At 44.0% G+C, this 26,098-nt stretch overlaps 1 protein-coding gene across 5 annotated transcripts in view; it reads right to left on the minus strand.

Annotated features, from left to right (window-relative positions):
- The window catches only part of SEPTIN7 (septin 7), a 495,709-nt gene that overhangs the window by 355,244 nt on the left and 114,367 nt on the right, over nt 1-26,098 (minus strand). For all 5 annotated transcript variants that reach the window (XM_085607478.1, XM_085607476.1, XM_085607479.1 and 2 more), the window contains one exon: nt 8,483-8,585. In XM_085607478.1, coding sequence (XP_085463604.1) covers nt 8,483-8,492 — 10 coding nt within the window. In that variant the 5' untranslated portion in view covers nt 8,493-8,585. The remainder of the gene's footprint in view (nt 1-8,482; nt 8,586-26,098) is intronic.

A 26,098-nucleotide genomic window follows, 5' to 3' on the forward strand; every position in this document is an offset into this window, starting at 1 on the left:
GAAGCCCCGCAGGGGGGAAACGCGCGTCGGCTGTGTTTTGATAAAGAAAATAATAAAGTGGAATGATCTACAGCTACGTTGACATCAAACGATGTTCAATTATTTATGTTTCTGAAGTGTGAGCAATGTACAATGAGGATGAAAGTAACATACATATGCTGTGCTCTGGTGTCATTTTCTCACTTCTAAACTATAGCTTCAGAGCGCTAGCCTGGACAGGGAGCAGGGAAGAAAAGCAGAGAGACCCTTAGGCACCATCCCATCGCCCAATGCCCGCCTTCCCAATCCGATGCTGGGTAGCGTGCAATTCCCCCACCCACCCTCCCCCCACCACAGACTCGTGCTGAGAGCTGCATTCATCTCAGGTGTCATGCTGTAATCAGATTTGTGGGGTAGGGGATAGGCTCACAGACCCACACCTACAGTGTGATTGACTGGGCAGGGTCTGATTGGACCCTTAACTTTTATTCACAGAGGGCCGCAGGGCATTCACAACCTTAAACGGCACTTAAGTGATGCAAATGAGCCGCTGCTGGATTGCTCAGCAGCGGCTCCATTCAGAGGCATACACTGCCCCACCCTCCATTCTGCCTTCTCTTTTTCTGCAGCAGCCGAGCAGAGCACTTTCTGCGCAGCACAGTCTCCAGTGCCATCGAGCCTGCACTGCCCGACTTTCCCCCGAGTACCGGTACTGTCCTTGGCGAAGGAAAAGTTCCGGTATTCAAAGGGAGAAAAATAAAAAGTGGCGGTACTCCGTACCGGTGAATACCGGCCCATTTAAAGCACTGCTCAACAGAAGATTGTTAAAACCTCCCTCAAACGAATGCACAACTGGGCTCAAAAGTTCACATTTTCATACAATACACACAACCTACAAGTGGACTGTAAAAGCACCCCACATCTCGCGTACAAACCCGGACTTACTCCAAAACAAAGCCCACTGCACTTAGCCACAGCAAACAATCTAGGAAAGGGCTGAGGCCTCCGCACTTACTGCAAGTGCACTGCAAAACGCAATCTCTGCATTTGCAGCTAATCACAGGTGGTAGCAAACCGCAACCAGCCAAATATTCATTAGGCTGGATGTTTTATGACCCCTTGCAAATGTATTATTTATGAAGTGACTTATTAGTAAACAATTTGCATTGCAAATTGTTTCACCCCACACAAACTTGTGTGAGCGAATTGCACATCCCTGGTTTGTGAATGGGACTAGTACATCCGTTCCAAAATCTGCCACGATTTTAACTAGCAACACTTCGGTTACAACAACTTTGTTTGTATACTGTACAACACTCCTCTGGCTGTACGTGGCTTGCTTAGAGCGGCAGTTAAACCAACAGACCTAAATCTTTTTGGAAAGATTGCCTGCGGCGTCCGAGTGAATGCACATGCTTAGAAAGCTCAATCTATTGCACACAGGAGATTTTGGGGTGAAGAATTCCTGGGATGCAGAATTTTCTCTTTGGGCAACACATACAGAACCAGGATCTCGGTCACACCAAAGGGGCTCACTGTTGTTTCTCCGAGTAAACCCGTTACCTTGACCCAGCAGCTGCACCGCAAACCCACGGCATTCCCAATAGGGATGCCTAAACAGTCCAAGTCAATGGCCAGCAACCATTCTAGCATTTATACCTGTACAGCAAGATGAGCACACCTCCAGGGGTTATCAATTTCTATTCTAGAATTCAGAATGGAATACACCGCACAGGACTTACAACACACAAAAGTCCCCCATCTGGCATGCAGATCAGCTGTGTGGATCTCCAGCCCCTGAATTATTCACTCCAGGTCAGAATCCACATTGCAGAGACTTCCTGTGAGGCACTCGAACATTTCTTTCACTGTACCCAATGGTGTTTTAATATTTGACGCTATCTCCCAGATTTGTTAGAAGGGCAACAACTGACCTCATGAAAACCTTTAACTTGTAGTCAAATGGCCTCTCTTGAAACTTGTGGCTCAAAATCTTTAGGGTCCTCCCGAAGACAGCATTGTGAGGTGCAAGGAGAACTGCCTTTTTCTTGTATTTAGGCCAACTCACCAAGGCGTCCCCAGAAGGTGATTGCGAAGCTCCCCACGCTCATTTCTCTGGTATCAGAAAACCCTCTCTTGACTTACTTTGCACGGGCACTGGCACTCCCCATAGCTCTTTGTGATCCACTGTGGCACACTGGTCAGCCTAGGGACCAGCCGTCTTGGCCCAACACCTTCTCGTGAAATAGTTTCTCCTGGCTGCCTTGTCTCACACTCTAGGAGACTGCCGGGCGATGACCACCACTAACACTCTCGGTTACAACAGTGAGAAAGCACACAAATGATAAGTTATCAAAGACGAGGAAGACCAAAACAATGTTTATCCCCAGGTTTTAGGTAACTGTTGAGGCGCACTAGATTACCACAGATGTTGAACTTTTCAAAGAATAGCAGGCACTTGTGGGAAGCAGATGCTTAAGTAACTTGGTCGTGGCTTGTGTAAAATCATACTCTTTTTTCAAATTAATTTCGGTCCAGTGAAAAATAGGACACTGTAGGAGATCCACTGTGTCTGCTTAGTTAACCTATATTTTTCGCCCTCTATTGGACCCCCTACATCGTTGCTTGCTTTAGAACTCATTATGCCTGCTAACCAGTGCTATAGTGCCTATGCGCACCCTTTAAACATGGTCGATGTGGCCTACTCCTAATTGATTTTGACTTGCCTATAAGCCTCTAGAATACCATACAAAATGTACCAAGGGCATGGAAGTTAAATGCCACAACTGGACTTATCTATTGTGTCATCCACTATAGCAGTGTAAATATGGCTTCAGGCCTACTAATGCAGCCGGACTGTAAAATAAAATCTTTTCACAGGTAAAAACCTCCCAGTTAAACAAAAGTAAGCGACCCCCTGTGTGAGCCTTTTCACCCACAAAGTAGGGTGCATTATATGCAAAAGTGTGATGGCCCTAAAAGCTCATTTCACTGTGGCAGGCCTAGCTGTCCTATGGATAAAACAAGAGTACAGATTAAAATACTAACATTGCATCTTAGGTATGGGACAACGTAGAAAAATAATCAAATCACTATTTAATAGATATATCAATTTAATGGTGAAGTTGGATTTTTAAAAATGTTAAGGAAAAGTACCTTTTAGAAGCCTACCCTTTAGCCAATTTAAACGTCAGAAGGCTAATTAGCTAACTATCAGCTCTCAGCCCGTGCTTAGCCTTGAATAGGTGTGAAAAAGGTGTTAAATGCCCACACAGGGCAAACAATAGGAAGACTGGAATGAGGATTCATCTGAACTCTATAGGAAATGCAGGGTGGGGAACACCGACATCCTTTTTGACACTATAGTGTCAAACCCCGCTTGACACGTCTGCGGAGCCACACTTGGGCAGACTTGAAAGGGAGAGAACAGGACGCCAAGACAATTCTTGTTTTTCCCCTTCTTGATTGCTAGAGTCCTAACAGATTTCGGGTTTCTAGGTTTGCTAAGGATACAATGCCTGCCTCAAACTGGATTTCATAATTAAATGTAGGAGGACCCTAGGAATACCAAAGTACACTCCCCATACACACCCCAGCCATCAGAGCCTATGTCTCTGAAGACTTTTAGCATCTTGAAACATGCCATTTGGGGCCAGTTTGCAATGAGGCAAACAGGAACTGCTGCAAAACTGGGTAAAGGGACCCCTGGGAATTTTAACGCCATTGGTTAGGGTGTGACCAGGAGTCATTCCCACCCAATATCTGGTGCCAAGCATAAATGTGACACCTCCAATCACCCAATTCATGACACTTTCTGCTCCTGGGGAAGAGCAGAATAGGAGTGGACTTGCTGTCTTGGACCTGCTCCCTCTTGTACTCAGGACAGAGAAGTGAACTTTCAGGGTTAGTTGCCTTTTCCAGGAAATACCTGGCTGACCAGAACACTGCTGTTGGCTACTGCCTGACAACTTACAAGTCCCCCTGAGAGGTCCTTGAGGGCTTAAGAAGTGTACTCCTGTGTTGGATTGGGACTTCCAAAACTAAGTAAGAAGGTAAAATCTTTGACCAGGATGAACCAGTTTGGTGTATCCAACCTTGAATTCCACAGCAGTCAGCCTCAAATTGCACCTAGGTCCCGGTCTACCATGAATATCATGGCGTTTTGGAACGCTATTCCTACTTACAAAAATAATATATACGGTTCCTCTTAGTGGATTTTTGTAATTTTGTATTTTTAGAAACATTGAGTCAATTCTAATTCGATTTAGGATTTTTATTGTTTAGCATCTTGACTTTATTTCTGTTTTAGTACTGCAAAAACACTTTACACATCACACTGAGTTAGGCCCGTCTCCTCTGTGTCACAGCTGCCAGGGGGTTGTGCTCAGGTTCATTTAGTGACTCTTGCTAGTTCCACACCAAAAACGGCACCTCTCCCCGTCCTTATTAACCCAGAACCATGGAGAAATCAGAAACCCAGATCCAGGTCAACTGAATCTAGTGATCTGGCTCCTGAAGTCCTAGAGTTTGGTTACCTCAACCTGCCACCAGACTGCATGAATATTATAAAAGAGGCCAGAAGACCTACCACTGGAGCCTGCTATGCTATGCTGCAAAATGGAAGAGATTTGCCATTTACTGCACTAACAATCATATAAACCCGTTGGATGCATCCATCCAAGACATCATTTGCTACTTACTGCACTTGCAAAGATGTAAAGTGGCATACTCATCTATACGTCTCCACCTAGCAGCATTAGCAGCCTACTTACAAAATCGACAACACTTGTCACTATTTAGAGTACCTGCGATCAAAGCCTTCATGGAAGGACTTAAAAGGATTATTCCTCCCAGATTACCACCCTCTCCAGTGTGGAATCTAAACATTGTTCTTACAAGGCTCATGGGACCCCCATTTGAACCTCTGCATAAATGCGAACTACAGTTTCTCACTGACGTGCTAGACATTCTTGCAAGGGACGCATTTGAAGTCTTACACAAGGCACAATGAAGATGCAGGACGCCATCATGCCTATGAGTTGCATGAACACTCTTGCAGGAAGAGAGTGTTGGGTTTGAAATCTTGCGATAAGAGCTTGTATATTGGCTATCCTGGCTGAGCTGGGATATGCTAGGGCTTTGGAGGTGTTTATGGTGGCGCCTAAATAATGATGTATGTGAGAGGGTTAGAGATGAGATTTGGGATAGTTTATTGTGAATCCCAAGTTGTGTAAGATTTGGATAGTTTGGTGAGTGTGTAGAACACATTTGTTGAATGACTTGGCTTTTATTAGCCAGTCGTCTAGATACGGGAAGACATGAATTTGTGGTCTTCTGAGATGTGCTGCTACTACTGCTAGACATTTGGTGAATACTCTGGGCGCGGTTGTTACTCCGAATGGAAGGACTGTAAACTGGTAGTGTTGTCCGTGCACCACAAACCTTAGGTACTTCCTGTGAGCAGGATGTATGGGAATGTGGAAGTAGGCGTCCTTGAGATCTAGTGTGGCAAGGAAATTGCTTTGTTGTAGTAGTGGGAGCACTTGTTGAAGAGTGATCATATGGAAATGATCTGAGTTTATGTACAGATTTAGGGGTTTGAGGTAGAGTATTGGTCTTAGAGTCCCGTCCTTTTTGGGGATTAGGAAGTATAGTGAGTATACCCCTGTACCCTGATGTTGTAAGGAAACTGGCTCTATTGCGTGTTTTTGAAGCAATGAGAGAACCTCTTGTTTGAGGAGCGCAAGATGGTCTGGTGACATGGAACGCTGTTTGGGTGGTATATGTGGGGGGGTAGTTGTGAGTTCCAGGCAGTAACCATACTGGATAATTTGTCTTACCCACTTGTCTGTTGTGATCGAGTTCCAGACAGGTAGGAACTGTTTGAGTCTTCCCCCGACTGGAGTGGAATGGTCTGGGGGGAGTGGAGGGAAGTCATTGTTTTGTGGCAGGGGAGGTGCGAGTGTTGGTATTGCCTCGACCTCGTCCCTTGTTGTGGTGTCCTCTATATCCTCCTCTAAAATATCCTCTACTGGGTGATGTTTGTGTAGCGGGTTTGAACGTAGAGGAGGTGTCCGCTCCCATATTCTTGGAGGCTCCTCTGTAGAAGGAGCGTCGAAAGGAGCCACGTGGTTGTGGAGACTGTAGTGCTCCCATGGACTTAGTAGTCTGGGTGTCTTTTTTCATCTTTTCAAGTTCAGTGTCTACCGCTGGCCCAAATAGCTGTTCTTGGTTGAATGGCTGACTAAGTATGGTAGTTTGTACCTCTGGCTTTAAGCCTGAAATGCGTAGCCAGGCATGGCGTCTAAGGAGCACACTTGTGTCTATTGCTCTAGAGGCGGTGTCTGCGGCGTCAAGCGCACATTTAATTGACGCATTTGAAATACGTTTTCCCTCCTGGATAAGGTCATTTGCCTGGGTTTTATATTGGTCTGGCAGATGTTGTAACAGATTCTCCAACTGGTCGTAGTGAGCCCTGTCATAGCATGCTAGTAGGGCCTGAGTGTTGGCAATACGCCAATGGTTAGTGGCTTGTGCTGCTACTCGTTTGCCAGAGGCTTCCAACAGTTTGGATTCTTTGTCGGGGGTGGTGTATCTCCTGTGGTTTGGGAGTTGGCGCGTTTCCTAGCATTGTAAACAACCAAAGAATCCAAAGGGAGCTGTCCTTTGATGTAACAAGGATCTTCAGGGGTAGGCCTATATTTCTTTTATATTCTTGGGTTAAGCACCCTGGCACGGACGGGGTCTTTAAATACCGCTGGGGCGTGTTTTATGACTCCTTTAATCATAGGTAAAATTTGTACAGACTTTTGAGACTGCTCAAAAGTATCTAATAGGAAGTCTTCCTCGGCCCGCGTCGACGTCCGGAATAGACGATTAAATCTATGTCGAGTGAAGGTGCTTCGATGGTTTTGTGGAAGTTTTTTCGCTGCGAAAAGCTTGGAATTGAGATTTCCAACCGCAGCGGAAAAGTTGCATCCGAACCCAATGGCGGAAAAAACCCATCTAAGGATGGAGTTGATGCCCATGCGCACTGTAGTCCAAGGGGGGAGTCCCATATCTCGTGACCAAAGACTTCTTCTGAAGACAACAACAACCTGCAAGCATCCGGGCCCAACACCAGATGGCGATCTACTATCCTAAGTGTGTGATCAGCAGCTCATATGCCTCGAACATATAAATACATAGCGACATCTTCTAAAATAGACCAACTATAAAGTATGGGAGTCTGCTGTCATACACACTTGAAAAAACAGTAGGAACCTCAGGTAGGTACGAATACAGCCTTGACATTTCCCACCTGCTGCATAAAAACACATGGCTAAGCATCCATACATGCTTTCGGAATATGAAAATGAAAAATGTCAAGAGAAAGAACACAGTTAAAAAAATAAAACATAACATAAAGCTGTAATTTTTGTAGTCTAAAAAGGAGTACGTGTGCTGGGTTAGATGCACATCATTACTGAATGGCTATCAACATGCAAAAAAAGCATGTTCAGCTAAAATCACGTGGAAGGGTTCAAATCATCAGTGCACTATTAAAGGCATGACAAGAGAGGAAAAGAAATTAGGGATTAAATGTACCATCAAGCACAAGAAAAGCCTGGACCAGATCAACTATTTAAGTATAAAATCCTCCAATCACACAACACTGTTCTGAAATTCTTGCTTCTGGACATGGGAGACCAGTGTCTGATATTCAATGTGCATAATCGTGGACTTGCGGTGATACCAACTGGGAATATGGCAAAGGCCATCAAACATTTTTACAATCCATCATAAATTTACTTTTGATTCGGAAAAAAATATGATTTGGAAAAAAATAAATACAATCCGAGCATTCAGAAGCCCCTACGGTGGGAAATAACCCTTGTAAACAAACTGAATCAATGTATCACTTAGTAACAACTATCTCCCCTGCAGGTCTTTGTAGAAGCAATCTGGATCTACAAAAATGAAACAGGTTACTGAAAATATTGAAATTTCACTTTGAATGGGATGATTCACATTCAGCATATTTGATGTCAATTGGGTGCTGGTTTTAAGGCAGGAGAAATGTTTAATTCAAACGTTCGATCAGTCTACTTTCAACACCTCATTTGCTATGGAGCAGTACACAACGTTTATCTTCATGAACAAAAGTAAATAGATAACTATTGAGGAGGAAGGTTCTTTAATTTGGATATCGATTACTTATTTGTGCTTGAAGGTTCATATGAAGCAATGTTATGTGATGTCTACTGCACTCAACATTAGATTAATTTGTTAGCCTCCGCACTTCATATAAAAATATCTGAGGTCAATGACTCATCCCTGGGTCGGAGTCACTAAGAAAGCATGTGTTTGCATTTCTAGTTTTTATGGTTCGTTTTTTGTTTGTATTATTCCTTCAGATGTATTGTTGCATTCGGAAGAGACTGCAACAGTGTTAAAGCACAAATACTGAACTCAAATAAAGTCCGATCAAACATTTGAATAAAAAAGGCAAAAACGGACTTACCTACAACCATAAGTGTGAACTCAAATCCTCTTTTCACAGACTTTCTATAGACCTGATTTGGAAGATTTGCAAAACCCACATATCCTTCAAGGTTCTTCTGTTGCTAAAATTAAAATTTGAGCGAGATTAGTAATTCTATAAAGAAGGATACGGGAAAAACATCTGCAAATCATTTATCTCGATTTAATATAGGAAACTTTAGGATTAAGTCATTTTTATTGACAACAATCACAACAGTAACTCATTTGAGCAACCCCTCCCCCTCCCCCCCGACAAGGCTATTGCCTACAAAAAGCATGCCCAAACGTCTGGGTGCCACAGAGCTTCCATTATTGTACCTCTGCCAGAAGGGCATCCTGACTGAGACTCTAGAGGGCCAAATGTACGTCTGAGCATCACCTTACCATCATCAACGTGGGAAGAACCCAGATGCTCCGGGAAGATTAAGGGTACAACTAAAGGGGTTTTAGGGAACTGCAGGGAATCCCACGGGTCAAACACTAGCTGCACTCCACTCGTTTTAAAGTCTTTCAATCTAGTTATCCAGCAGGACTGGTTATCCAGCTGGATCCAGCTTGGTACCTTCTGCCACCATGTTCCTAAAATCTATTATCTGGTGCTTGAGATTCAAGACTTTTATTTTGCTGCAGCTCGCCAGTGAAATAAGTGGCTCCTAGTAGTGAGGAAGGAATAGAATCTTCTAAAGTTTAGGAAGGCTTTAAAGAAAAGAAAAAAACTGTTGCCGTCTATATCACAATGGTTACGATATTCATTTAGTAGTCCACTGTTCTAATGCCTCATATGTATGATTTGCTAGAGTGTCAGGATACCCCTATATAGGGAAGAGCGATTCACTCTTTCAAATTGAATAGACACAAATAAAAACCAGGTTCCTTACCTGTACACTGTGGTTCGTCAGTATTGATATCTTTCATACACTCACATGATCAAATCTTTCTCGTCGTGGTGGGGTCATGCAGCAATTATAACAAGTAGTAGAGAGCTAAGCAGTACACAGTAAAGCCCAAACGAGTGACATTGTTGGCCAATTCACATCGCTTTAGGAAGAACCACACCTCAGCCAATCAGAGAACAATTCTTGAATCAAACTTCCCTCTCAAGAGTAACACCTCAGATTTCCAAGCACGAGTGTACAAAAAAGATAAATGAGATATTTAATATTGTGCGCCACGACAAGGGGAGGGTCATCAAGTGAATTTATGGAAGATATCAAAATTGGAGAACGAATAGTTTACCTGTCCGTGTAGTTTTGCAGCTTGAAGAACTTTCTGGATTCACTATACTGTGCATTATTCCGTCATCTAGTGGTTGGGTCCAGAATTGTAGTATTTCTTCTCTCTTTTTAGGTCTCGGCTAGCGTGGCTACGCACATGCGCAGCTCGCTCGGCGAGATTTAATGTTTGAGGACTTTCAGGGCTTTAAGACCCACCCCTCTTTTCCATTGGCTGGCGTCACCGTTTATGCTAAACGATGGCCAGCCTTTGGAAAAGAGCTTTGTTTGTTGCCTCCCTTTGGCTTTTTCAGACGGCCCACTTGGACAGGCTCGCCTGCTTTCCGTGCGTCGCAAAAGGTTTCTTATCTTTATGGGGCCATGTGTTTGAAACACGCTGTCCCAATCAGATACAATGTCTCTTAACCGACGTCACGAGCTGTACAGTTCACAATGAATATAAGTAGTAAGACTTTGTTGCCTATCCAGGAGAGAGTACTGTCTAGAGGTCTTGGCTTTGTAACTACTAATCAACCAGATGCTTTTAAATTGAAATGTGAACTAGCTGGATTTTTTCGTAGTGTACGCCTGAAGATTTTCTTCAAGGGAAAGGAGGCTTTTGAGAGAGAAGATGATACAGATCTTAGAAACAAGTCCACTTTTGTTCCATCTTTGGGTCAGTTACCACCAGAAGTTGGAGTGTTTGAGCAGTCTGTCATGAGAGAGGTGGACCTTTTGACAACATCAAACGGTGCCAAGCCATTTTTTAACCAGTCAAAAAGTGAAACACAAGCCCTGAATGATCTTAGGGATGACCTTTCTGTAATTATTAAACCTGCAGATAAGGGCGACACAATTGTGATTCAAGATCTAAACACCTACAATGCAGAATGCCTGCGCTTGTTGAGTGACAGAAGGAATGACCAAATTCTGAATAGAGACCCTACAGAAGAACTTAAGATCCAGATTGCCTCCCTTGTGGAAGAAGCCATTACCAACAACTGGATTAGCCAAAAGGAGGCTTGCTTTCTGTGCAATCAACATCCCATGGTACCATATTTTTACATCCTACACAAAGTGCACAAACCTACTCGTCCTCCCCCAGGGCGTCCCATTGTTTCTGGCACCAACTCCATTTTGGAACCATTATCCAAGTTTTGTGATCGCTATTTGCGTCCCAGTGTCCACAGGATGCCAGCCTATCTAAAGGATACCCGGGAAGTACTAAATCTCATTAATGGTCTGGAATTCGACCCAGACAGTGACCTCATGATCGGACTTGACATAGAGTCACTTTATACAAACATCCCCCAACGAGAAACTCTTAGGGTTATTGAGAACATCCTCTTCGCTGAAGAGTGGGAGTTTCAGACCCCGCGTGCTTTTATCTTGTGTCTTTTGGAAATAGCACTGACTAGGAATTTCTTCAAATTTGAGGATGAATTCTACTTACAAACTCATGGTACATCCATGGGGAGCTCTTGTGCTCCGAGCCTAGCGTGCCTCTATGTGTCGCAATTTGAAGAGGAAACTATCCACTCACTTGCCAATCCTTTTTTGAATCAGATTAGAATTTGGCGTAGATATATAGATGATGTTTTCATCATCTGCACAGGCAGCAGAATCTCTGCCCAAACCTTCCTCACATGGCTCAATGAAAGGAACCCGTTTCTGTTCTTAACAGGCACTCTAACAAATGAGCTATTGCCTTTTTTGGATTTAAACATAAGGGCAGAGAATGGTACTTTGATTGGTAGTATCTATCATAAACCCACAGATACAAACAATCTACTATCTTTTTATAGTTTTCACCCCTGTTCCCTAAGGGAGAATCTGCCATATGGGCAGTTCCTGCGACTTCGCAGGAACTGTTCTTTGGTCTCAGATTACAACAAGCATTGGCATAGCCAATAGGTCTCGCTTTTGGGACCTTATAAGTATTTAGTTATGCAGCACAATATCCTTGGTGCAACATCAACTGTTGCATGGCTAAACACTTATAAGGTCCCAAAAGGCGAGACCTATTGGCTATGCCAATGCTTGTTATTCAAAGGCATGATGTTTAAAGCACGCTGTACCTGACTAAATCACAATTGTAACCGTGTTTTTGTGACACTGTCCGGGACCTTTTTTGTTGTGTTTGACAATGGTTCAGTCCCCGTCCTAACACTCAAGTTAGCCCGCTCATTCTTGTACGCCTTTGTTGCTCCTGTAAAAGCAACTGTGAATGTTTATAAAAGCTGAAGTTTGAGTCTCAGATTCCAGCGGAAAAATACGATTACACATGGTGTCCTGGACAGAAAAATTTAGGCGCTGAGCTGAATCGCTTCCATCTTTTTACAGTTGCCTTTACAGAAGCTCAAGGACACAGTAATGTGACTGCAACAACCAGTGGTGACCGCGGGTACCAGCAGGACCTTGGAGTGAAAGTAAAACTTTTAAGGCTGCTCACATTTGGAGTTTACAGAAGGAAAAGGAAATACAGAAATATGCGCCCAAGACCATGCGGTGTCTGCAGCGCTTTCAAGCAACATATCATAGCATAGGAAGTGGGGAGCGGTAAGCAGCTAGGACGGTGCGGCAAGCAACATCATGTATTCTTATGGAGTGCTATAAAATGCAAATATTGGAAAAGAACTACAGAAAGTGTCTAGCCAGTTACAGTTTGGGGGAGCCGTGGGGAAATGAACACATCGGGTATCCTCTAGTGTTGGGATCTGAGAATCAAACTGCAGTTTTTCTAAACACTTACAGTTGCTTTTACGGGGGCACACTATTACACATGGTGTCAGGGTCACAATAATATAGGAGTCTAGCTGAATAGTTTCCATATTTTACAGTTGCCTTTACATAAGCTCAAGGAGCAACACAAACGTGCCCAAGATAACAAGGGGCAGCCATGGTTGCCAGCAGGACTTTGGAGTAAAAGTACATTTGTTGAGGCTGCTCACATTATGATTAACGATAGCACAAGGAAACATGGGAATATGTCTGCAGCACTTTCAAACAGAATGTGGGAGGCTGAGGATGGGAGGGACATAGTGGCAAGCAACTACAGGTTATGCATCTTAATCTCAAAGGTAGCCTTACACTTAGGAAGCCTCAATGCTCACATAAACTTGCCAAGACAATGAGAGAGGGCTGAGCGTGCAAAGCCTTTCCTATGGGCTGCTGTAAAATTGGCGGCCATATCAGCAGGGAAGACTTAAGTGGCATAAACAAAGTTAGATACTCACTTTGAGCTGGGCACAACATGACACCTCCGTAGTTAGCCTGAAACAGGAAGCTGGGAAACCAATGCTGCACAGACAATGCTGAGAGATTCTCCACAAAACACAGCAAAGTCCGGGACTAGATCCATTCAGCAGTGGTCTTGGCGAGATATTCCACTGTCCCCACACCCCCACGGAGCATGCATGAGGACGGCAGACTGTAAACACTAACAGACAACATGCACTCACTTTGTTAAACGCGCAATGTGAGACAAGTCTTAAAGCGGCCGCCAGACGCGCTCTGTGGTGGTGCACGCGCTAGCGAGAACAAGGCCGAAGTGGATGCCTGCTTGTACCCCAGGGGGACTCCTGAGTGCGAGTGGTGCACGCGCACTTGCGAGATCGCGGGCTGTAAGGGTGCCTGTCTCTTCTGACAGAGTTTCGAAAGCTGAAGGAAAGGGAACCAACTGTGAGCCAGACACTGTTCTCAAAAACTATTCAGCGCCAGGAAGCCTGGGTTAAAGAGCAAATACGATAGACTCAGGAGCACTGCCCTCTAAAGCCCAGCTCCTCTGCATACAGAGCCCCTACAGTGCCAAAGCTACAGCTACACTCTTAGTAAATATGCCAAAAATATCATAAAATAAACAGTTTAAAAAAAAAAAAAACAGTAAAAAGTAACATTTCGACGTGACATGGAAATGTAGAAAGATCACATACTAATGCACACTTCAGGAATAAATAAATTAGTTTACCCATCCAACTTAATTTAGTTCCACCCTGTTGAAGAGAGTCAATCTCGTGAGTGCGCTATGGATGTGACTGAAAGCAGATGGTCTGGGATCAAAGTTCACACAGAACATAAAGGGGCGGAGTAGGAACATGATTACTATTGATTCTGATGTTGAAGACTACCATTGCGCCCCTTCTTGGTTTGAGCGATGAAAGGTAAGAAGGGATGGGGGCTCGAGTCCGGCACTTTCACTCTGGGTGCTATGCGGGTTTCCCCGACACAAAAAAAGAAACCCATCCTCTGTTTATTGCCACAGCTGTTTCAGTCAATGGAGGGGGCAGGAACAAAGGCAACCTGAACAATGGGCAGCGTTTGGAGCAGAGCTCCGAAGACAAGCAGCAGGAAGCGAAGCAAATGAGCCGCGGCAAAAGAAAACAAGCTGGCATGCTGCTGCTTTAATAATTTAGATTTTCAATAAAGAAATGGTTTGGCGAGCCTTGTTATAAGTAAAACAAGACAAGCCCGGCGGAGCGTGGTGCGCGCGCTTGGCGCGCTTGGCGGGGGAGCGCATTCCAGGCGGGGGAGCGGACCCTTTGAAGTGCGATGCCAAACGGATTGCATGGCGGCACGATGCGCGCGATTGTGCGCGTGCTCGCCATGCAATCCGCTTTTCGGAGCACTTTTGGGAGCCCCTTACAAGAGTCTCGCTTTGCGATCACTTACGCGATAGTAAGGCGAGACCTAAAAAGGGAAGCGGTCCAGTTGAGTGAGAAACTTAAAAACAGAGATTATCCTGAATCTGTCATTGAGAAAGCACAGAAGCGAGCTAGGAATTGCAATAGAGAAGCTCTACTTGAGACAAACAGTAAAGAGCCAATTCAAAGTAGCATGTGCGTAACCACATACAATACGGGATCCAACCAGCTGCAGAAAATCGTACATAAGAATTGGCGTATTCTCAATGCAAATGGATTAGATCAACCTTTTCCCCTTTTCTCCTTCAAGAAAAGTGCAAGCATTAAGGATATGATTGTGAATACACGCCCTAGGACTAGGATGAACCCATCGAACTCCCTGAACTTGAACCAACTCCTACCACCGGTAGTTGGCCACTATTCTTGTGGCTATTGTAGGGCTTGTCCTCTCTCAATAAATGGGAAATGTGTTGACATTGGGCTCAATCGCCCATGGGAACAGAGAAAGCACACCACATGTAACTCAGAGAATGTCATTTATTTACTAGCATGTCCATGTAATATGCAATGTGTGGGAATGACAACTCGTCGAGTAAAAAAATGTATATTGGAACATATAGGCACAATAAGATGCGGAAAGACGAACACCAAGTTGACTGCCCACTTTAATGAGCTGGGGCATAGCGAACATAACATAAGGTGGACAGTGTTGGATAAACCATTTATTCCACCAAACACGAGTGACATTTCGAATTTTCTTATAATAAGAGAACAACGCTGGGTGGATAGACTCAAAAGCAGTACAAAGGGACTGAATGATGGCATTCCCTGGTTCTTACTTCATGGGGTTACTAATAAATAATGATATTGCTAGTATCCTGCTTGAGGCACTTTAAGGAATCCTAAATGGGTTGTCTGTATTCCATAGCTATTGGTTTTATACTCGAGAATGACACTTCGTAGATTCGATACGATCGAGATTTATGAATACTAAGAATCCTGAGATAGGTGATTGCATTCTATGTCCATTGAGGAGTGGTTAGCGTAATATGTGTTTGAAAGAACAGAAATTACTGAGGTACATTACATTGTACTGAAGTTTGCATCTTCACATTTAGTATGCATCATACGTTATAGGGGAATATTTTATATCTACACCCTTTCAAAATGGCCACCACGCGTGATTCGCTAGATCCTGGTGAACCCCTTTCTATGTCTTTGAATCTCACTCCCGGTGCCGAGTAGCGCTCACGTGTTTAAGAGAAGGTGGAGCGTAATCGCTGGGGCCCTTTAAATGTGATTCAATTGAAGCACACCGTGTTCGACGGAGGACCGGCGTGAGGACAAAATTGACGGTGCCTCTTTGGAGTAGTAAGTGGGCGGTTCAGGACCAGCGGCTTTTGGGTATTTCCATGCACGGCGGTTGCTAGAACCCCGCGAGTGAATTGGGTCTTAGGGTTGCCGATTTTGTTAATACAGAGCTCAGAATGGGACTGAGTTAGGCTTTCGGCAGCCTACCATTGCCTTTAAGAAGGTTGTTTCGAGGTTTGCTTACATATGAACTACGAAAGGTGAGGAGTATGAACAACAAATGAAATTATGCCTTTCTGTTTTTACTCATTGTATTTTTATGGTAGAGTGTGACTACAAGAGTGCAGTCCCACAAAGGTCCCGGGTTCAGAGAAATCCTTGTGAACTCTTGTGAGTAAATCAAAGTGATAAGAAATAACAACGATACAGATTTATGCGCACTCCTGTGATATGACACACTGGGGTTGGTTTCATCCGTAGAGATACGATGACTGAAAGCATCTGTATACATGAGTTGAACAAAATCTTATGGATACAGTCACTGAGTGTTTAAGTGTCTGTGGGCGATTCACGTGGTGTGGTCTACGTGGTTTGGTTTATCTCCCAGTGGTTTGGACGTGTGTTTTTATGAAATCACCTGGCTATGTGTGGCTTGTTGGCACTAGAGCGAGGACATGATTTTTAATTTACAAACAATAGTGAACACATGACTGTTGGACAGGACCAGACTTATGGGTTCTGTTCTTTTTCTTTACAGAAATAGATTCCCTCTTGGATATTCCCAGAGTATTTGACAATTGGACATTGTCCGACGCACTTAAGTAAGAAGGTAAACACCCGACTAGGGGTGGAGACTAAACATTTAGGGACCAACACCCTGATGAATGCCAGAGCGACTCGGTTGGGCGCATAAAATAGGCAGAAACATGTTGGTATCTGCAGTGGGGATATAGGGGTCTTTACCTCCCCTGTTTATCCCATCTCTTTTGTTTTAATCCTTCCAGAGGTCAACGGTAATAAAATAATTGAGTGTTGACCCCTAGGGAGTCTTAACTATAAGTATCTGCACCTTTTGGTCCCTTTTTTGAAGGGAACAGACTTCTCCTTCTAGTTTTGTTTACGTTTGTTACGTTGTGGTTTTGTGTTCATCCTTATTTTCTCTACCCTCACCATTGTTCTTCAAAAAATTTGCGCTCCATCCAGAGTGTTGGTCTGCACCTGGATGTATGATGCGGCCCTATGATGAAGCATGACACTGCAAAGTGTGTGAGGGCAGTACTAAGACATTCACTGTCTTCCCAATGACTAGTTTGTTGCCCCAGGGTAAATAAGACTTACCATTTTTTGGGTGGACGTTTGTATTGTAGCACTTGTCTGTCCCGTAGTACTGTGATACAGTACTGGTTCTAGCACTTCTCTGTTGAGTGAGTTTTGGACTATGGTAAGGGAGCCAGAGAAGGCTTAGTCCCTTGTCTCTTCCTTTTCGTGATATTTATAGTTCACAATGCGCAAGATCAGGAATCTTCTGCTGTGGAAGTACACACAGCTAGACGGAGAGGCCTCCGAAAGGGTAGTGCTTAATTTGTATTCAAGTTTCATTTAAATATGTTTTTCCAGTAGTCCGACTCCGGCGTCCTGCGAGTGTTTTGGAAGATTTTCACTTCGTCCGCCAAGGCAGATGCGATCCTGCAACAGGGAAGGGATTATGTGTCTCTTAAGGGCTCTCTACTGCTCTACCACTCTCTACTACTCACTCTATTGCTCTACCACTCTCTGCTACTCACTCGATTGCTCTACCACTCTCTACTACTCTCTATGCCTCTCTCTCTACCACTCTACCTCTCCCCACCTCTACACACCTCTCTACCTCTACACACCTCTCTACCTCTACACACCTCTCTACCTCTACACACCTCTCTACCTCTACACACCTCTCTATCCACCTCTACGCCTCTCCACCTCTACGCCTCTCTCCACCTCTCTCCTCCACCTCTACATCTCTCTCCTCCACCTCTACACCTCTCTACCTTATATGCACATATACATACATATATATATACACACACACACATTATATATGTGTATATATTGACATACATACATATACACATCTGCATATCTATATAAATGCATGCATACATATATGCATACATATGCATGTTATGTACATGAAAGTTTGAAAAACACTAATAAAAGCAAAGCTAAAAAGCCACCTAATTAGAAACAGAATTGCTTTAACTTAAACGAGGCCGAGACCTATTGCATTTTCAATGCTTATTTTGTTTTTGTTGTTGGTGGGCATAGACGACGTAGTACCATTCGGTGTCCTTCTGGGACATAGACGGGCTTCCTCCAGAAGCTCCTACCTTTGGTAGCCATCTTCGGATTTTTTTTTTTCTTTCTTTATTTGCTAACCCTCTTTTCATCTTGCCTCCTTATAGTTCTCTTCCTTGGTGGAGGAGGGTGAGTTCGCTAGTGAATCCAGAAAGTTCTTCAAGCTGCAAAACTACACCGACAGGTAAGAAACTATTCGTTTTGCAGCGTGAATCTTTCTGGATTCACTATGCTGTGCATAGACTTTGTAGCGGTTTGTTAGTCTTGTGGTGGCTGGGAGGAAGATGAACTTTGGTGTGTAAATATATGCTGTAAGACCTTTTGTCCTACTTGTGCAGCCTTGTTCATTTGAATGTCCACACAGTAATGTTTGGTGAATGTGAGTACCGAAGACCATGTTGCTGCCATGAAAATGTCCTGGATTGGAGTGCTAGCGAGAAAGGCAATAGTTGCTCCATTCTTCCTTGTTGAATGCGCTCGTGGCGCCCCTTGTAAAGTCTGTCCTGCTTATGTGTGGCACAATTGCATGGCTTGTGCTATCCATCTTGTGATTGTGCTCTTGGTTACTGGTCTTCCCAGAAAACTTTTTGCAAAGGATACAAATAGCTGTTTTGTCTTTCTGTATTCCTTAGTCTTTTCCACGTAATACATGACCGCTCTTCTTGCGTCAATTGTGTGCAAAGCTCTTTCCGATTTGTCTTTAGGGTTTTGATGGTATTTGTATACTTTGGTTTATGTGGAATTTTGATACCACCCTTGGCATGAATTGTGGATCTGTCCTCATGACAATTCTGTTACTATGTATCTGGAAGTAGGGTTCCTGTAATGTTAGTGCCTGCAGTTCACTAACTCTACGTAAGGATGTTATTGTCACTAAAAGGTCGGTTTTATTGGAAGCATTTGTAGCGCTGGTTTGTGTAGTGATTCAAAAGGTGCTCTCATCATTTGTGCTAGAACTATGTTCAGATTCCACGCCGGTGCTGGTACCATTTTTGGTGGTGAAATCCTTTTTGCACCCTCTAAGAACCTTTTGACCACATGAGGTGAAGAAGCTTTCCCCTGTTTCCCCTCTTGTATATGCTACTATTGCCGCTAAATGTACTTTCGGTGATGAAAAACGTAATTTACTTTGTAGTAAATGTGTGAGATATTTTAGCATTGTTCTTTCCTTTGTAATCTTTCTTGAAAGACGCCTTTGAAGACACCATTGGGTGTACCTTTTCCATTTTTCTGTAGAACATTTTCATGTAGTTGGTTTCCTAGCTTCTCTTAGAACAGCCATTGTGCTTTCTGGTAGTTTGAGATCTGTGAATTCTAAGTCACCAGGAGCCATGCCGCTAGGCCTAGGCCCTCTGGTTCCGGATGAAGCACTTTCCTCTTCTGCATGGTTAGCAAATCCTTTCTTCTTGGAAGTTTGTGCATTGCTCCCTCTGAGATTACCATTAGTGCAGAGAACCATGTTTGGCTGGCCCATTGTGGAGCTATGAGAATCATTGTCATCTTGCTGGTTCTGCATTTGCTGATCACCTTGTTCAGCAATGGTATTGGAAGAAAAGCGTATGCAAAATTTTTCTGACTAGTCTACCCATAGCGCATTCCCTAGGGACTGCTTGCAGGACTGCTTGCAGGGTCACCTGGATGTGAAGTTTTGGCATTTTGCATTCAGGGGTGTTGCAAATAGGTCTATTTGTGGCGTTCCCCATCTCTTGAAAATTGTTTGCACTTCTGTTTGGTTCAGTTTCCACTCGAGGGATGCTGTTCAGTCTGTCCGCTTCTAGATTGCCCTTCCCTGGGCAGGTGTATTGCTAAGATGTCTATTTCCCTTGGAATTGCCCATCTCCGAATCTGTTGTGCTAGCGTTGAAAGTGTGTCAAAGTCAGTCCCTCCTTGTTTGTTTATGCAAAACATAGTTGTAGTGTTGTCTGTTTGTACCAACACCCTTTTCCCGTATAGCTGTTTCTGAAAGGCTTTTAAGGCGAAGAACACAGTTTTTAGTTCCAAGATATTGATGTGTTTCACCGCATCCTGTGGTGTCCAAAATCCCCAAACTTTGAGATCGTCCATGTGTGCTCCCCATCTCACTAGGGACGCATCTGTTATGGTCATTGTTGGAGTTGAAGGTGTAAAAACTCTCCCCTGTGCTATGTTTGCTTTGTTCCACCATGCCATCTCCTGATTAACTCTGTTTGTGACAACCACTAAATCCTCTTAACTCCCCGTAGCTTGTGACCATTGTGTTTGGAGCCATTCTTGAAATGGTCTCATGTGCAGATAAATATAAGGAACTAAATGAATGCATGATGCCATCATTCCTAGTAATTTCCCCACTATCCTCACTGTCAGATGATGCCCCTTCTGGAACAGATCACTCTCCTTCAATAGGACTGATCTTTTCTCGCTGGGGAATGCTTTCCCTAATACAGTGTATCTCTGCTCCCAAGAACACCTTCTTGCGTTCCGGTTCCATTGATAATTTTTCCCAGTGTATGGAGAAACCCAGCTGAACTAGTGTCTCTACCACGTGTTGTATATGCTGCTTGCATATGCTGTATGAGTTTGCCCTTACTAACCAGTCGTCCAAGTAGGGGTAAACATGAAGTCCTCGCCTTCTGAGATGTGCTGCTACTGCTGCCAGGCACTTTGTGAACATACTTGGTGCTGATTTTAGGCCGAAAGCTAGAACTTTGAATTGTGTTTATGGATTTATAAAGCGCGTAGCTGCCCTTAGGCTTCCTAGCGCTAGGAGAAACTTAACAATGACGGTCTAAGTCAGAATGTCTGAGATCGGGAGGTTTTAAGGAAATAGTAGTGTTTTTTTCTGAATGCTAATTCGTTGGTTATCATGCCCATTTCCCTGGGTAGTGTGTTCCACATTTTGGGAACCAAATGCTTAAAGGACCTCCCTCACCATTTTGCTCTTTTTATTCTGCCTTGTTGCATGAGAAGGTCCTGTGAAGACCTAAGGGTCCTACTCGGTGTATAGTGTTTAACCAGTTTTTTTTTTTATTAGTGCCGGGCCTCTGTCATTAATGGCTCTGTGGGCAATACACAGGGCCTTAAACTTAATCCTCATCGGAACTGGAAGCCAGTGAAGTTTACTCAGGGCTTTCCTGGCTGACTGCTGTGTCGGGATTTGTAGCATGGTCCTTGCTGCGGCATTCTGCACTACCTGCAGCCGGTCAATGACATATTTTGGGGCGCCCAGATACAGAGAGTTCCCGCAATCCAGCTGTGACAAGATTAATGCTTGGACCACAAATCTACGGGATTGTTCAGGTAAAATAGGGAGGATTTTTCGAAGCATATGCAATTGGCCAAAGCATTTGCCAGAAAGTTTTTTTGCTTGGATCTCCATATTAAGATTTTCGTCTAGCCAGATACTCAGGTTTTTGATGGCAGTCTTGGAGGTTAGTGGTTCTCCCAACTGAGTGGGCCAGTTTATAAGATTCCTGGGGACTGTTTTGTTTCCCAGGGACATAAGTTCTGTTTTATCCCGTTTTAATTTAAGGGAACATTTACACATCCATTCAACTATTCGAGTCATGCAGGGCCCTAAGTTGTTGTGTAGGGAGTGGGGGTCGTTCGTCACTGATAATACAAGTTGTGTATCATCTGCGTAGGACTTTATGGATAGGCCAACTTCGTGAACTATCCTTGCTAGAGGTTGCATGTCGATATTAAAAAGTGTGGGTCTCAGTGCCGATCCCTGTGGCATTCCGCACGGTAGTTGTAAGGTATCCAATAGATGGTTCCCCTTCCATCAATTGAAATGACCGGTCATTCAGAAATGAAGTCAGCCACTTCATCGCTGTGCCTGCGATACCTTCTTCCTTTAGCCTATTGATCAGTGTGCAATGGTCCACCGTTATCAAATGCGGCGCTCAGATCCAAGAGTAGAATGGCCGCTGTACATCCTTGGTCTAACACTCTTTTTAGTTTCTCCGTTACCACCAGCAGAGCTGACTCTGTGCTATGTTGGGGCCAGAAACCCATTTGTGTCATGTAACCTGTGATTTTCTTCTAGATATTGAGACAAGGTGTGATTTACGTTTTTTTCGGCAATTTTGCCTAATAGTGGTAGGAGCGAATTGGGTCGGTAATTTCCAGGTTCAGCTAGATCCAACTGGGGTTTCTTCAATAATGGCCTTATGATCGCGTGTTTCCATGTTTTTGGGACTACCCCTTGGGATAGGGAGAGTGATACCAAGGCTGCAGTGATTGATTTTGCTCGTGCCCGCTTGTAGCATGATATCTGGTGTAATTGGATCTTGGGGCAAGCCAGATTTAATCCTTTGAAGGGTGGAGATCAGATCCTCTACTTGCATTTCTGTGAAATGATCTAGTCCCTTTCCTGTTTTAATATTTGGGTCTTCATACTTTGGGGGGGGGGGTGGGGGGGGAGGTATTAGCTGTTATGATATTTCTATTTTGTTGTAAATTCTCAGATAGTAGTTCCACCTTGTTTTTAAAAAAGTTCGCCATCTGGTTACATCTTTCTAAGGAAGAGGGTTGGTGGTTTACTTCTTGGTTGGATGTTAAGGAACGTACTATTTTGAATAGTTCTTTTGAGCAGCTGTATGCCCAGTTAATTTTTTCTTCATAGAATTTGGTTGAGTTTGGATCATCTCCCTATGATATTTTCGAATAGGTACCTTATATTGACTTTTAATGGCGGGATCATAGTTTTTTTCTCCACCACCTTTCTATTCTATTACATCATTTTTTTGTGAGAATTAATTGCTTATTGAACCATGGGGCTTTAATCCTAGCCTCCAGTTTACTTTGTTTGATGTTCTGTGCATATTGGCCTGTGACTTTGTTGAGCCAGTCATACCAAGTCTTATTGGCCTCTTCTATGTCCTCTGTCAGGCTTGTTGCTTGGTCCTCTAGTTCAATCCTAATCTTTTCAGGTAGGGATTTTGGCCATTTGTTCTTGAAACTAGTTACTTTGTGACTGGTGTGTCGGGCCTGTGGGTTTTCAAGTGTAAATGGGATAAAATAGTGATTTTACCATGGCATTGGTACTGGGATCCCTACTTTTAGCTTTGAGTCAAAGAAAAAATGGCATCCAGCATGTGCCCCGTTACATGGGTGCTTGTGTTTATCCGTTGTTTCAGTTGCATGGCAATCCATGTCATGAAGTAATTGAAATCGCTGTGGTATCATCTGGTTCATCCAGATGGTAGTTAAAGTCCCCCAATAGTGTAATGGAGCTCTTACTAGCCACCATGTCTGCTATTAGGCCGGGAAATTCCTCTAGGAATGGTGTGGGAGGTCCTGGGGATCTATAAAGCAAAGTGCCAGAAAACAAATTGTTTGCTGAAAGTTTTAGGCTGAATTGTACCATTTCTCTATTGGTGGTGGTGGTGACAGGCAATATCATGCATTCATAGGTGTTTCTGTAAATAATTGCTACCCCGCCTCCTGTCTTTTCCTTCCGATCTTGTCTTCGGATAAGGAAATCTGGGGGTAATGCTTGGATTATATCAAGGGAGGACCAGTCTTTTAACCACATTTTAGTAACAAAGAGAATGTCAAGTTCTTCATTCTCTAGTAACATTCTGATTTCTGTGGTGTGTGCTGGCAGGGACCTACTGTTGATAAGTCCCATTTTCCATTGCTCCGTTTTTGTGGGCATGTCTAGCTGTAGTGGCCCTTCGATCTTGTCTGAGTAAAGCTTAGTCCGGCAGTGCGGGCATGACATCTCCTTCCCTATCAAGCTTGTAGGCGCTAGAGTCATCTCACAATGGGCTTTACCAGTGTATCTCAGAGATAGTAAAACGTCTCTATCATATGTGAACAGCTTACCGTTTTCTGGGACAGATCCAGCATGGTTCCTGGTCCTTGGCCGTGTCCGGACGCAGATGGGTTTGGCTTAGGCACACCTTCGGCGCATCTGCTGCGTGCATTCGCGCTGCAGGCGCCACAAGTAGATTTGCTTAATTACTAGAGCGCTGACCTAACCCTCGTTCCCCACGAGGGTGGTGCCTCTCAGCTGTGCTCACTGGTCCTGCCTGGTAGTGTTTGTTATCCACAACAAATCTCAATAGTCTTGTGTGCCTTTTGTTCATTGGGATGTGCAGGTACGCATCCTTTAAAGTCTAATGTTGCCATGTAATCTCCAGTTTGCACCTGAGATAGCACTTCCTGCAGGGCAGTCATTTTGAATTTTTGTGTCTTTATGAATTGGTTTAGAAACCTTAGGTCTAATATTGGCCTTAATGTTTCGTCCAACTTTGGAATTGGGAAGTATGTTGAATATACTCCTTTGTTCTTCTCTCTGTGCGGTACGTGCTCTATCGCATGTTTTTCCTTTATTCTTGCACCTCTGACTAGGTGAGATAGTTCTTCTTTGGAATGGCTTTTTCTTTGGTGCTTTGTCTGGAGGTTGTTTGGTTAGTTCTATGCAGTATCCGTACTGTATTAGGTTTAAAATACACTTGTCTGTGGTTATTTCCCTCCATTTTTTATGGTAAAATTGTAGTCTGCCTCCTACTGGGATGGTATGGTGGAGGAACTGTAAATTTGTGTCTGTGTGTACCATCAGTGTTGCTGAGTGTACAGTCGTGTGCTTGAAGTCACTTTGTTGAGGTTTGTTGTCCTCCCCTTTGTGGCTGTCCTCTGCCACGGAAGCGCCCACGAAAGGATGCTCTGCCTTGGTACTGCCAGCTTTGCTGTTGTCCCTGCTGTGTACCCTGGTTTCCTGTTTGGTATGTTTACTGGAAACCCTGATGAGAGGTAGTTGGTTGTTGCGTACTTCTACCTGCTGGTCTCCTTGATGGTGGTTCCTCTTGGTAGGCCACTGAACTGGAGCGCCCCAATGGACCTCGCAGTTTCATTGTCCTTTTTCAGTTGATTGAGTTTCTCATCCACCACACTCCCAAACAATTGCTCCCCATTGAATGGTGAGTTGATGTTGCTCTGGACTTCAGGTTTGAATACAGAAATTCAAAGCCATGCGTTTCTCCATTCTGCGATACCAATCATCATTTGTCTGCTGGACGTTTCAGCAGCATCTAAGACAGATTTTAAGCATGTATTTGCGATGTTCTTCCCTTCCTCTACCAGGTGGGTAGCTCACTTTTGGAATTTTTCAGGAAGGTGTTTTAACAGCTCTCCTACTACTTCCCAATGTTGGTAGGCGTGTCGGTTCAACAGTGCATTTGAATTGGCTATGCGCCATTGATTTGCTGCACTTCTCTCCACTTTCCTTCCTACTAGGGTCCATACTTTTGCTTTCTCTGTCTGGAGGTGGACCTACTGTAGCTGGGACATTAGCTCTTTTCCTTGCCGTAATAATGGAGTCAGTCGACACCGATCCCCTGATGTATAAAGGGTCTTTAGAAAAGTGTTTGTACTTCTTTTCAGCTCTTGGAGTTATAGCCTTGCATGCAGCTGGCTCCTTGAATGCCTCTTTTCCCTGGTCTAGTATGCTTGGTAGCATTGGGAGAAATTGGTTGCTCAATTGCATAGGCAATAAGTAGTGTCTCTAATAAAAAACATCACTGTGGTTTTTCCTCCTCCAGAGGCACCCCATATGTGTCTGCTGCCTTTTTAACCACTTGATTATACATGCCAATGTCATCTGGAGGTGAAGGCCTGGAAGGATAGGTCGCCACAGCCTCCTCCGGTGATTCGGCATCGAGATCTTGCCATTGGAGGTCTTGATTCTCAGAGATCGCTGATTCTGCATACGTTTGTTCATCTTAGTCGACGTCGTCCCCGAAGAATGATTCCTGTTCTTGTTCTTCTTCCTCGACTGGCTCAGAGGTTGTCGGAATTATTTCCTCGACAACTCTCTCCCCTGCCGTATCCTTTGTTTTCGGCGGAATCTTGAAATGCTTCAAGCTTTCGTCAAAGTCTCTCTTTCATTGTAGTATATTTGCCATTTTGGCTTCAAGCCTTTTTCTCTTCCTTTCTATCTCTGCCGTGTGTTTTTCGGCGTCGAGATCCTCTACCTTTAGTTTTTCGGCCGTCGATGCCGAATTGGTCGTCGAGGGTTGCTTGTGTCTCTCTTTTTTCGACGTCGAAGCATCCTTTTGTCGAGCGTCTTTCGAAGTCTTAGCCCTTTCGAGGACTTTTGCCATTTCAGAGTCCTTA

This window comes from Triturus cristatus, chromosome 5_2 (assembly GCF_964204655.1).
Source record: "Triturus cristatus chromosome 5_2, aTriCri1.1, whole genome shotgun sequence".
Taxonomy (NCBI): domain Eukaryota; kingdom Metazoa; phylum Chordata; class Amphibia; order Caudata; family Salamandridae; genus Triturus; species Triturus cristatus.